General features: G+C 39.1%; 2 protein-coding genes across 3 annotated transcripts; one reads left to right on the top strand and one right to left on the bottom strand.

The window, feature by feature from the left end:
• Positions 1-929: 929 nt before the first annotated feature.
• Positions 930-10,632, bottom strand: LOC146571754 (putative E3 ubiquitin-protein ligase HERC4). 2 transcript variants are annotated; one of them, XM_085275729.1, is made up of 12 exons: positions 7,688-10,632; positions 7,102-7,238; positions 6,658-6,872; positions 5,709-5,767; positions 5,561-5,626; positions 5,290-5,355; positions 4,311-4,398; positions 4,008-4,222; positions 3,620-3,887; positions 3,321-3,475; positions 2,866-3,104; positions 930-1,610 (listed from the first exon to the last, which is right to left on the bottom strand). In XM_085275729.1, exons 1-12 carry the CDS (start codon positions 7,807-7,809, stop codon positions 1,360-1,362), a joined length of 1,881 nt encoding a protein of 626 aa, XP_085131855.1. In that variant the 5' UTR covers positions 7,810-10,632; the 3' UTR covers positions 930-1,359. The 2 variants fall into 2 exon arrangements, with proteins under 2 accessions (XP_085131855.1, XP_085131856.1); XM_085275730.1 differs by having other exon boundaries at positions 8,592-10,620.
• LOC146571755 (uncharacterized) lies at positions 8,047-12,218 on the top strand. Its single transcript, XM_085275731.1, has 6 exons — positions 8,047-8,088; positions 9,348-9,473; positions 9,590-9,723; positions 9,830-9,995; positions 10,183-10,476; positions 10,777-12,218. The coding sequence occupies exons 1-6, from the start codon at positions 8,054-8,056 to the stop codon at positions 11,630-11,632; spliced, it is 1,611 nt and encodes a 536-aa protein (XP_085131857.1). The 5' UTR covers positions 8,047-8,053; the 3' UTR covers positions 11,633-12,218.
• The last annotated feature ends 1,434 nt before the right edge of the window (positions 12,219-13,652 follow it).

The following is a 13,652-nucleotide window of genomic DNA, read 5'->3' on the forward strand; positions in this document are numbered from 1 at the left end:
TGCGTGTGTATTTATGCATGTCCATACACATATATGGATTGTGTTTTACTTTTTTGTGCTTGAAAGATGCCCTCAAATGGAACCAAATTCCTTGTATGTGTTTGCGCATATACTTTTCCAATAAATGCGATTCTGATTGAGATATTTCCCTCTGTATGGCACACACGAGTAAATTAAGTAGAAAAAATGTCATGTGTATAGCCTCTTTTAAAATTGTTTTTAGGCTTGTAGAGATGACAGTAGGAAAGCAGACAAGTTTCCTGAGGTTGGGCTGAATGAACCTATAACACAGAGATAAACCTAAACAAGCAGAAGGAACTTTAGCTAAATATATTTTCACGTACAGCCAAATGACTGTAATAAAGTAGGTAAGCCGTGACCATAGAAAAAGCAAAGCAATCACTGGATATACTGTCCAAATTGCTACACACTTTTTAAGCATCGTTCACCAACAAACTGAGTCTAACAAATCATTTTTACTTTGGTAATTACAGTTATTGCCTTATGTATAAAATATAATTTTAATACCAGTGTTCATCATCTTGACGTGATTCTTTTTTTTTTTTTACAAAAAAGCTTTACAGCCTCTTACATAAGTCTACCACAATTACATAATTGATTTTTAACCAGGTTATAGTGAAAGGCCAGGTGTCAATCTCAGAGTTAACGCCGGAGCTTAAAGTCAGTTTGTTAAAACTGCTTTGTTCTCGAAACCAGTAAAATTAATTCGTAACTTTTAATTCTGAGTTGAGATTGATTCTTCAGTTCTTGGTTTGAGAACAATGAGGGTAAATTCATTTAACCTTTTACCTTGACTTAAGCACATAATTGTACTACATAGCCCTCGTCAATGGAACCCAATACCAGTATTTGACAGTAACAGGTAAGCCTCAAATTTAATTTTTAAATAGACAAGACACCATGAGAACTGACATTACAATATTTTATTTTACAAAAGTCAGTGTCTTTTAGTTCAAAGTTTGTCTGGCATCTCTTGTACATCTTGAAAATAAAAAACAAAAACCACTCTATGCAGTGTACTATAATTGAACATAAACAACAATATTTCAAAAGAATATTTCTAGATGAATTGTCATTTGAACTATTTCCTGGAAACTTTCTGAACACCACTTATTTTGCATAGCTTGATGCATGAATACCCTAGTTGTCTTAACTGGACTATAAATATAACTATATACACAATGAACAGTCATTTGTAAAAACACCTTTAAAATGTAAAATCTTTAAGAAGCCTGAGTGCCAGGAGCAATCCCCTTTAAGAACATTTACAATAAGAACTTCATCCCAAAAGCCCACAGGTTTTAACCACAGCTTCCCAGCATCAGTTCATGTATGCAGCTACACCTTTCCAAATCCCAGGGATCCTTTTAAGGCATCATTCATAAGATCTTTGAATTGATCTTCATCTGCAACACCTCTTGGGAGATACAGGGATAAGCTGCACGTTGATGTGTACGGGATACGCCGCATCCCTGACTCCTGATCGTAGAAGTCGATGTTGCAGGACTGTGGGAACCCCAGTGGTGGAAGTAAGTCAGCCCCAGTTATAAAGACGAGGAGCTCTTCAAATGTGTGGTCCACCTCTCGCTCTGTTAAAATACATACAAGTGTTAAATAAGGTGCAATGTGTAGATTTATAATCAGTTACACTGACTGCATAGTAGAACAGTTGCGTTAATGACTATTTTGGAGTCAAAAACAGGTTGTTAGGCAAAACAATTATTGCAAAGCATTGCATTAAAAAAAAAAAAAAAAAAAAATTACTCGAAGCAATCCTGCCCTGCTAAGACAGGAAATTAATTTTGTCCTCCGAGTCAGACCTATATGTCAAGGACTGTTTATGCAATGTGTATTTTTTTTAAAGAAGTTATTCATTCTGTCCTTGCAAGAGTACATTGGCTTTCTAGTGATGTCACATTTGCGTGGGTGTTGTCATTGCACCACTCGATTACTCTAAGACACTAATATACAGGAGGTTTCGTTATAGTCAACGTAATACCTGAAGGTTCTAGTTAGGCAGTGCATCTAATTAACAAATGACCTTTGTCTCAAAGGGAGACAAGTTTCAAATTGTGTTATTCTATCTTAAACACTGCAAAAACACTGGGGGTGATCGTGGCTCAAGAGTCTTGAGTCTTGTAATCGGAAGGTTGCCGGTTCGAGCCCCGGCTCGGACAGTCTCGGTCGTTGTGTCCTTGGGTGAGACACTTTACCCGTTGCCTACTGGTGGTGGTCAGAGGGCCCGGTGGCGCCAGTGCCCGGCAGCCTCACCTCTGTCAGTGTGGCTGTGGCTACAATGTAGCTGCCATCACCAGTGTGTGAATGTGTGGATGACTGCTTTAGTAAAGCGCTATACAAATACAGGCCATTTACCATTTACTTAATTCTCAGATGTGCTAATACAATTGAATCATAAATTTTACCATATTTTAAATACAAGTATGTAATATAACTATTTAATATTTTAGTGTTAGAAGTTTTCGGTCATGTAATAAAATTAATGTTTTACCAGAAATCACAATGAAAATCAAATTACATCCTATCTATCAGTCTAAACAAGCAAGATCTGGTAGAGATGACAGAGGATAAAAGAAATAATCTTCCAAAAATATTTGTTGTAGGTGGTTTCCTTTCAAATACCTCACCTAAAAAGGTAAAATAATCAAAAACTTCCTCATATGCTCTAAGAAGGGGTGGATTTTGCAAAGTTCTAAGGTTTTATTGCACCCAAGTGTTGTTTCGATTTAGTTGTCTGTATTTTGTATTGTGGACACTGTATTTAACATTAAATGCCTGAAGCAATTCAAACAGAAACAAGACATGTGTTGTATTCTATGTACTCACCCTGAATGGCCATAAGCCACCATTCCCACTGAAAGATGGTTGCTTCCTCTTCTTCACGTCTGTTACTTCCAGCTGGACTCCATCCAATGGTGAAGAGATCCTGGAAGCTGTTCCTTGTAAGTTTATTTCCTGCATTTGTAAATACAGGAAGGAACTGCTTCCAGCATCTCTTCACCATTTGCCAGAACCGACCACACGAGTCCATACCGGCAACAAACTGCTGAATCATGCTGGCAACCCTGTTGACCACAGATTGTACTCTCAATTCATACAACATAGCAAAATTGTGAAACAAAACAAAAAGTTTTGTCAATTTAAACACCACCTTAACTGCAATACAGATATAAACTCAGCAGATTGATGATTTGTTTAAGTGTTAACTATTAGGGGGGAACACAATGGGAAGACGAGCACTGACCAGGAAAGTACTTTGTAATTTTCTAACAAATTCTCACCTGTGAAACGCAAAATGAGATACAATCTCGCCCCTTATCCTCTTAACATCAAGTAGTGTGGCAGTGTAGATGTCAGGGATACCACAGCCTGCAATCCAGTCCCCAAGGTGACTTTTCAAGTCTGCCAGGTCTTCTGGGGTGCTGCAGCTGGAAACCTTGAAAATTAGGCACCTCCATAAATACATACGTTTAAAGCATTCACTAAGTGTACTTACATTTTGAGACGTTCCACTGATGAGTTAAGCTATGCATTGTGTTTCACTGAATTTAATTACACCTCAGCATGCACACAGTTTTACCTTTTCTATGTTCTGTTTGACGTCTTCGTCCATGAAGACCTCTACATCGAAGTCATCAAGAGATGTCTTCTGGCCACACATCATACAGAACAGGTGTCTGTTGATACACCGTGGCCCTGGCCCATTGTGTGCTATCGACCAAGCAATCAGTTTACCAGCCGTATAAAACTTGTTGCTTGACAGCAACTGCTGGCTATAGCTGAACAACAGACTGCCAGGCTTCCCCTCAAAAATCCCTAGGGAATTCTGAGTTTCGACCATAAGTAATCTGCAGGAAAAGATAGTAAAAAATAAAAAAAATTGAGTCAAATTGTGATTTCATCTTTGCAACAACAAAAAACACATTCATGCATTCTATTATTGTGTGGGAGAGATGGGAATGGGTTACCGAAAAAATTCCCGCCTTGGGCCTCCATAATCATCGGCCATTTCACCAACAAATTCAATATTTGGCAATTTATGCCAGGCAAAATATGACTTTGAAAGTGCCATGCAGGCACTATGTAGGATTTTCCTACGTCGGGCTATTATTGCACAATAATTGCTGGTGTCAAGATGAGTTTCCTGGAAATCTTTCATCACAGTCGCAAGGTCCATCTCGTCCTGAAGAGGGGGGGGGGAGAGAGAGAAGGGTCATGACTACATGAAACACATACACAGCAGTTCTGGCAGTGTTGTTCATGAGACATACATGCGAGTCATTTTGTTCAGGGGAAGCCAGGACAGCCTCATCCAGGTCTGATACTTCTGACTCTGCAGAGTCAATGTAAAACTCTTCCCTAAACAGAACAAATGCATTTGATTTTTTTAATATCATGTATACATACTGAAATGGAATGACTCATCTGATAAAAGAATCTGATTTCACATTATTTGGTCCTTGATTGCATCTGTTGGAGCCATTTGGATTTAAACAAATTTCAAAATATTAAAATATAAAGTTTGTTGTTAGTTTACTTCTATTTCTGGGTTAATCATTTTTTTATTTGTAGGTTAATGCTCACTTCATTGTTTTGTTGTTTATCTTATCAAGTCGCCAGGAAGAATTTCAGGGCTATTTTTGATAACTTAAGAGACTGGTATAAGACCAGCATGCACTGAGATGGGCCTTTTGTTTTGTTTGTTTGTTTGTTTTTTTAATTTGAGAGACAAGCAGCATGAAGGAACAAAAATGGATCTTGTTATTGGTTGCCAAAATGGATCAATAAACTATAAAATGCAACTTTCAAGTTTTGACAGTGCAGTTTTCCTGCGCACAAAAGATTATCACAGGCCAGCAGTGTCTTCTTTTCCTTTTTTTGTGAAACATAAGGAACTGCCCATTTACTGGGAATAGTTTGGGTGATTAGTTCCAAGTGTCTGAATGGTCAGGCTGACTAAAGTGTTATCGATGCATTTTCAGCAATTAAAAATACCAATATCATGACATCAACAAATCTGAAAAACATGAAAAAGCAAAACAGAAACCGAATGAGGCAATTAAACCATTGGTCTATATTCAGAGCACATAAATGTTATCAGTTCAATACATGCAACCTTTCAAATTTTAATATTCGCTGGTCTCACCCCGTATATTGTACTTATTGAGTGTCTATTTACCTATAGTGTGTGCTTTATAAGTTCCAGTTTACACTTAAGTTTTGGCATGTTATTCAACAACTACCACTTGCCTGTTAACCTCTGGTTCCTGGAGACCATGCCTACTAGAATGAGCTGTATGGTTTTCATGCAGACCACTGCAAAGGAATAGCAGAAATATTTCATAGCAGGAAGAGGACCCCAATGCAGATATTTATTGATCTAGACTACACAAAATGATCCAAGTTATAATAATGATATAATTAGTTTGTACCAAACTAGTTTTTACCAAAAAAATTAATGAAATTGTGCAATAGTTTAAGATTAAAATTCCAACTCATAAACAAACAAAGTGCCATTTACCTGATAACCTCTGGCTCCTGTACATTGTGCCTGCTATGGTCAGGTGTCTCGGTGTCATGCAGCACACTGCAATATGGTAAATATTGTTGATGAGAGGGTGTAATGCATTCACAGTGCTACAGTCCAAAGGCAGTTGTCAAAGACTTACATTGCCATCTCAGACTGCACAACTTCTCCACCAGTTGAGTCCTCATTGGCCTCTGTAATCTAAAACACCAGATTATTAAAATATAAAAGAAATGGAACAACAAATGACAAACAAGAACAGAGGACAACGCGCCAACTGGCAGGGAAACACACAAGGCTTAAATACATACTGAGGTGATTAGGGAATGTGAAACAGGAGGAGAGCACAGCTGGGACTCATCAGACATGACGAGGCAAAACTCAACACATTGACATAGTACACAGACTTTCAAAGTAAAACAGGAAACTGAACAGACGTGGACTAACCTAGGGGATACGGTGACAGAACAAGAGACACACTGACAGAGACGACTGTATACTAACAGAACACAGAACCACGACCTAAGAAGGAGAACACAAGAAATGCCCAGGACCTAGGAAGTTAGGAATACTAGCGACAGAAATCAAACCCAAGAGAATCAAAACACATCATGAAATCAAAGCTAACTAATACAAACAGAAAAACAACGAGTCCACAGACTCAGGACCGTGACACTTTGGGTAGGTAGAACTTAGGATAACTGAGGGGGAAAAAAATAAATAAATAAATAAAGGAAAGGTTAAGGACATTAACAAAAGACAATGAAAAAGCCAGAACCCAGGAAACTAAGATTACAAGAACAAAATGACCCTAACCCTAAAATACTGTTAGACCACAGTTGAAGCTTGCTCTACTGCATTTCTGTTATTAACAGTGAATCAATTGGCGGGGCATTATTTAAGCATAGCCATCTGGCATAGTGATCAGATGAATGTCTCAAATCCTTTGGGGAAAATCACAGCATTTATTATTCTGAGCAGTAACATGTTAAAGATGTCTTATACAATACTAGGGTGACTGGAGCGCCACTGAGTTACAGTAATAGTGACAATTATGCCATATCAGCCACCCGAGTGGAACATTTGAATACCTTTGGACGGATATAAAGATTGGAGCGACCCAGTAGGTTTCTTGCTCTAATTTCTTGGGGCGTCTCCTCTTCAAGAGGAAGAATGAGCCGCTGTCCATTCACTTTGCATAGATCGAACTGCAAGGGTATGTCTGCAATATTGTCCCGTAGTGCCTGCCTGAATTCAGCTGCATTTAGGTTTACAGGAACGACCACCCGAGTAGCAGGAGTGGCATCTGTAATCAAATTTAAACCAAATTAGCTTTCCCTAAAAACGGAAAAGGGTAAATTGTCACATTGTAGTGTCTCAACATCAACTTATTGGTGCAAGGAAATAAAGATTACAAAGGTGCTAAAAATCTAATGCCAAATTCTACAATTTGTAAACAACTGACACCATGATGTAGTTCTCATTTTTCAAACCCATCACTCCAAATAATTAATATTAATATAAATATTGATTACCCCTATGAGATCGGTAGTGTGTCAGTGTGGGATTCCTTAGTACTGACACCTTAAACGTTAACTGGCGATGTCTGGTTCTCCCGCCTCTTGGTCTGCGCACTGGCCCACCTCCGTGCTGTTGGCGGAAAACTCCAAAGCTATCATTAGACCATGAGATAATTTTAGTGAAACTAATCACACAGAGACACCCCCCCACCCCCCCCCCCCCCAAGAAAAAAAAGAAAAGAAAAAAAAACCACCCAACACACTCAGAGTAAGGAATGAGTGTTCAATCGGTGTTTATTGCATGCATTTTTCGATTGTCTCGCAAATTAAATGCTCCCTGAAAATATGGGATATGCTACATTTATAAACTAAAATCTTTATGCATAAATGCACATAACAGGGATTAAAATGACTGTCATTTGAAGTCGTCAATCTAGGATAGACATTTATGATTACAGAATTTGTTGTTGAATTGTAACAGATAATTAGTAAACGAGCCATTTATTATTTAAAAATGTAAAAGTTATTTCCTTTTGCAAAAACAAAAAAGGCGCAAAGCTAAAAGCTTGCCAATAGAGTAACCACCACCAAAGCATTTCACCTTTGTAGAAGAGATGTCCCCTCTTCACTGTCATCTTGATTCAGTAGCCGGTTAAATTGGGCATTCATTCTGTCTCTGATATCAGTGACTCTCCGTCGAAATGCAGCGCTCCGTTCGGACATGACTGTTCCCAAAAAGTCCGCCAAAAGGCTTGGCAGAAATATATATATAGCATCCCTAAAATTCAAAGTACGGCGGGAGAAGGTACATTGTTTGTGATTGGATAAGCAAGACTGAAGGTTGTGTTTTATTTTTAATCCACCCCTTACCACAACCTGTGATCAGAATTTGTGTTAACCAATCACAGTCAACCTCATATTTGTGTTGTCTCAATCAAGCTATGTGCGACAAACTACATACAGATGAATGCATGCGAAATCTCTGCGCCAACAAAAAACACCGTAAGTACCCTAGTTAATCTCAATTATTGTTCGTCTTTGCTAACTAAAAGCTAAGCGATGATTCAAAAACATTGCTTTGTCCTTTTAAGCACATGTTATATGTTAGCTTTGTATTGTAGTAAGCGAAAAAAAAGTCATGCTGAGAACCTTCACAGACAAGTCATGCTAACCTTTGTCCGTTAGGAATGTTGCCAACATGCCATTTTAGGTGAGGCATGTTAATAAGGTCTTTAATATGGTACTCCGTTTAGCCACTTTATATTATTTAAAATACGGTTTTATATCACTTGTTACATTAGCCGGATTAGGCTACACGTTACTGCACTGCCACCCCAGATAGAAAGCCGACATTGAATTGATGTTGATTTTTTTTCTATAAAGTACCGGAGAAAGTAGATTGAATGTTCTTTTGTTATCACTGATTTATGGTCTAGTTACAGTTCACTAGCTATGTCGACGTGCAATTTAGGTATATCTGACCGGTAAATTAAAGCAGCGATCACCTGGACTGTTCCGTATCACCCCTCTCACAGTGGTACATCCCTCCAGGTAACCATTCACAAGTCTTGTACAGTAGAGCGGGAATTAATCTCAGCGGAATTGAGAGGAGAAAGTGGATGCAAGCTGCCGTTAAACTTGACTGAAGAAGAAGAGAGGAGAAAGTAGAGAAATGAATAAAGAACAGTCAGTATATGCAGAAAAGAAATAATAAAGTTAAAAGACAGCATGGTCTTCATGAACCCAGGGTACAATACAAAAATGTCGTTTTATTTAAGTGAGCAAAACAATGTAGACCATGTTCATTTTGGTAATTAGTTGGAAAAAAAAAACTAATGACAGCATTTAAAATAAACAAAGATGAATAACATGGATGGGAACATTTGACAATGGAATCGGAACATTATCAAAAATGATTTTTCAGATCTGCTGAGTAGAAGATGCGGAGATTCAAATTTTTAACTTGGGTGTGTGTTTGAAATATGAAAATATTGGTTGACATCGTTGACATACTGCTATTAAAGATAGGAATATGTATGAAACGTAGATTCAAAAGCTCTATTAACAGAACTATAACCTGTTAGAATGTGACATTTATTTCAGATGCATTCTGTAACTGTTCACAGTCCCAATACTTAGTGATGACATAGTGTTTCCAAAAGTGCTCAGTCACAATTTTCAGAAGACTAACATGAAATTTTTTGATTTATTTAAATATATAAACCTGTTGAAAGCAATAATTTAAATTTTTGTCTTTGTAGAATCACAGTACAAAGTATGGCCTGGAGGATTTTCATCTCAAGGTGCAAGAACATTCATAATGACTGTACACGGCGGCTGCTGATGGACGATGTTGGGCCAGATGTGCTACAGTTAGCGTTAAGGAGGTATGATGAAAGCATGATGGAAAACATTTAACATTTTAACTTGCATAAAATGTTTAAGGGGAATATGGCCTGAAAATATAACATGAATTAAGAAGTAATTTTTTGATGTCTTTGAGGTTGGAGACAATGCAGAGAAGCCTTCGGTGGGCAAGAGGAAGACTGATCAGTGTAACTGCAGCAGATCAACTTCTGCGTGACTTGGCTGAATTGATTCAGGAGGTCGAACTGTCTACTCAGCATGGCCAACAAGGTAAGCACATATTGTGTCGATTCCTTGACTGATCAAAAGTGTGAAATAAATTATGACTCTGTCTTAACCTATTTTCCAAATACACCAAACGCTTATATATTTTCAGGCTCTTTTGGATACCAGGCACCAGTGGTTTTCAACAGAGGTAGAGGCAGATCCCTTTACCTTATCACTCGGGAACAGCTTTCATTCCTGAAGTCATGTGGATTCACTGCACCTCAGATGGCTGATATTTTGAATGTTTCACTTCGTACAATTCGAAGACGTCTGCGGTCAGTGACTTTTGAAACCAGTGTGACTTTCAGTTCTTTTGTGACACACACCCACTGTTTATTCAAATTAAATGGTATTGTGAAATTGTAAAAATTAGTATATTTGAATGTGCACTAACTAGTCAAGTAATGATGTGTGTTGTTATGGCAGTGATAAAATACTCGTGTTCTTTTTGTCTGATTTCAGACAGTATAATTTCACCCGTGCATCAATGTATGCGGAACTGACTGACAGTGCGCTGGATGAACATGTGCAGGACATTGTCGCTGGCAATGAACAAATTGGTCCTGAGGCTGTCAGAGCCTCCCTGCGAGTACGTGGACTACGTGTACAGCGAAGGAGGGTTCGAGCAAGCATGCTACGGATAAATCCTGGAGCAGCTGCCATAAGAGCAGTTTTGCGGAGACCAGAACGAAGAACATATCAGGTTGCAGGTCCAAACTCATTGTGGCACATTGATGGAAATCACAAGCTGATAAGGTAACCAAGCACACTGATTTGTTGAACACCTATTTTGACCAAAGTGAAATTCAGCATTACATCAAATATAACTGTTGAACAGTAAGACACATCCAATAGAGCCAGGCCCTGTGATGGGCAGTCCTCTAACACAACTGGTTATGTTTAAAGGGGAAAATGAGAGAACACAGACATCGCAAGCAACGTACAGACAAACTTGACATGCAATAGTGCCATGTAAATCAATTAAGAGTGTGTGTTTCCATTGTTTCAATAACAAAGCAGAAATAAGATTTTTCTTCTTATGGACCACTGTTTTAGGTGGAGGATAGTCATTCATGGGGCTATTGATGGATACAGTCGTCTTGTGGTCTTCCTTCATGCCTCAAACAACAACCGTAGCAGTACTGTTTTATCAAGTTTCATCAGAGCCGTGGTATCCTATGGTGTACCCTCGAGGGTCCGGACAGACAGAGGAGGGGAAAACAATGCTGTCTGCCTGATGATGAACATTTTCAGAGGCTTTGATCGTGGAAGTGCCCTAAGAGGAAGGAGTACCCATAATCAGAGAATTGAGAGGCTCTGGGGTGATCTGTGGCGAGGAATGACCAATGTGTACTGTGATTTATTTCACCACCTGGAGGAGGAAGGCATCATTGACATTGACAATGAAATGCACCTTTGGGCTCTCCATTACATCTATCTCCCAAGGATCAACAGAGATTTGAAAGACTTCACTCAACAGTGGAACAATCATGGCTTGCGGACAGAGAGACACTTGAGCCCATTACAGATTTTTGTCCGAGGCAGCCTCCAGCAACAGGGCCGAGCCTCAACTGCCATGCAGGACATCTTTCAGACCAGAGCAGCTGCTGCTGATGGGACTATTGGTGGGACAGCTGATGGTGGTGTGACAGCCACTGAGAGTGAGACGACTGCTGCTCAGGGCTCAGGTGCAGATTCTGGTGGTGGTGCTGCTGCTCATGGTACAGATGAGCTGGGATTGCTGGTCGACTGGCCTGAGAGGATTACTGTGCCAGACATTGAATTTACTCTGGACGGAATGGTGATGGAGCAAGTGGTAGAACTGTTTAATCCACTAAGTGGCACCAGAGGGAGTCATGGTATTGAGCTCATCACTGGCTTAATATACTTTCTGGACTCCACATATCACTGAGACAGTTCAATTAATGACTGAAACATAATAGCAGCAAGTGGAAAGACTTCAAAATATCTAGGTGACTGGATACATATAATGTGAAAAGTTATGATACGTGTTTACTATGTACCATTGAGTAGTGGTGTAAATGCTGTTAAAATGTTCTGTGTGGATTTCATGATGTAGATGACTGATTTATAATAAGTTACATAATATCATGAATATATATATAGTTTGTGTTGAAATGTCTTTATTTGAAATGTACATGTGTAAAGTGTAAGAGCTAGTGTCTCGTGAGAATACCCTTAACGAGAGTACACGAGACTTTGCATGGACTGCGAGGGAGCAGATGTCTCTCATGAAGCGATTTTAAGTTAAAAGTTTACTAAAAGAAAAAGCAACACAAGGACTTAAGGACCTCTTTTCAGGACAAGCAGCCAACGAGGTATTTGTCATTTGAGAAATGTTGTTATTTGTGTTTGGACTTAATATGTGTACTCTAAAGTTGCTAATTGATTTGTACTGTTCGCTTGTGACCAGTTCTCATGGTGTATCGGCGTACTGGTGATGGTGAAGCCAAGGAGAGAAGGCCCAAGTAATAAACGCCCGTTTCAAAGAACCGACCTGTGTCTGTGTTGTTGTGAATTCTGTCATGGAAATCAGTGCATTTCCTGAAAGAAATCTCTCCTTCCGGGTCATCCGTGGATCGAGTTTCCTTCGAGACGTGGGCAGCGATAAGCAGAGTTTTGTATAAGATTAATTATTCAAAGTAAGCTCAGGTATGCCGTTCAGCGGGTTAGTTACAGCGCCGGGAGTAGCCTGGGAGAACAAAATGATACAGAGACTGCTTCAGGTTGCTTTCCCAAAATCAACTCAAAGTTTATTCTTCTGTGCAGGGTTTTTATAGGCAGAAGGGTAAAAGTGTGTCAACAAGTTTCAAGTTACAAGTTACAACCATATAAGGAAGTTCCCCCTAGCTCTGAAAGGGGCCTTCTATAATCTCAACATACTTTTGACAGGTCCATTAAACACTAGACAGTTAGAATCCTTTAGTGATATAAGTTTGCACATGGTAGAATACTGCATGTAGTTATTTGCATTAGGAAATGTTTAACCATATATACCTAAAGGCACATAATCAATGGTGTGTGATCTTTAGCAGGCTGCAAACTTGATGTGCACTCGAGGAATGCACTGTCCCACTATACCACAGCAGGATCAACGCAGCTATGCCTGTTCCAGTTTAAGTGCCTTCTTTACATATAGATGAACTGTTGGATTTTCCAGACCAGCAGGCCAAAGGAAGTTGCCTGTGGGGTCGCAGCAAGAGGAGATGAAGTTCAAACAAAGGGCATTGCAGAAACAGGGTCCTTTGTATAATATCATCAAAAAAGGTATTCAGTACATGCTCCCAAAATACTAAAATATCTAACATTTCCTGTATCCTTTGGGGCAACAGACCTGAGTCACACTTTTAGAGAAGTACCTGGTGAGGTGGATTGAGAGGAATATCCATGATGCATGGCAGTTTGTTCACTCACTTCCTCTCCACCACAGCTTCCGAAGTGCAGCCAATCACAGAGCTTGCTCTCCTGATCCAAGAAGAACACATCAAAGTGCGCTGCACAAGCTTGCTCACAAAAAATAGCCTGCCCATACACTGCTTGTGTACAGCTTCTGTTTTGATCTTCCAGTTCAGCAAATGTATATATGTGGGTGTCCAGGTATTTGTGCTCCTCCACCACATCATATCAGTGGGTTCAGTATCTTATACTTTTGTCAAGATAATGCACACTGCAGCCGACAGTTATCAGAAAGAAGCCATTACCAAGTTACATGGATTCTTTTTTTTTTTTATAACTTCATGTCATATAAACTAGTTATGTTATGTGCAACACTGTCATGTGCCACTCTGGTTTTATGTTTCAAATTCGTGTAAGACATCCACAGTACTCTGATGACATTGACAAGGACATCTCCAGTTTACGTGGGAAACTATTATTTCAGGTTCTTGAGATTACTTATTTACGTCAATTTT

Source organism: Mchenga conophoros, linkage group LG6 (genome assembly GCF_057382185.1).
Source record: "Mchenga conophoros isolate Kocher_MC1m ecotype Shallow Benthic linkage group LG6, M_conophoros_male_GT1.1, whole genome shotgun sequence".
In the NCBI taxonomy this organism is placed as follows: Eukaryota; Metazoa; Chordata; class Actinopteri; order Cichliformes; family Cichlidae; genus Mchenga; species Mchenga conophoros.

What these genes read in the sequence shown, in the direction of transcription:
- LOC146571754 (XM_085275729.1), bottom strand. Translation starts at nt 7,809, where the DNA reads ATGTCCGAACGGAGCGCTGCATTTCGACGGAGAGTCACTGATATCAGA. An exon ending in ACACTACCGATCTCATAGGG is followed by an intron (nt 6,873 to 7,101) that starts GTAATCAATATT and finishes ATTTGATTACAG; the next exon opens with ATGCCACTCCTGCTACTCGG. An exon ending in CAGGAGCCAGAGGTTATCAG is followed by an intron (nt 5,356 to 5,560) that starts GTAAATGGCACT and finishes ATTCCTTTGCAG; the next exon opens with TGGTCTGCATGAAAACCATA.
- LOC146571755 (XM_085275731.1), top strand. Translation starts at nt 8,054, where the DNA reads ATGCATGCGAAATCTCTGCGCCAACAAAAAACACC. An exon ending in CTACAGTTAGCGTTAAGGAG is followed by an intron (nt 9,474 to 9,589) that starts GTATGATGAAAG and finishes GATGTCTTTGAG; the next exon opens with GTTGGAGACAATGCAGAGAA. An exon ending in TACTCAGCATGGCCAACAAG is followed by an intron (nt 9,724 to 9,829) that starts GTAAGCACATAT and finishes ATATATTTTCAG; the next exon opens with GCTCTTTTGGATACCAGGCA.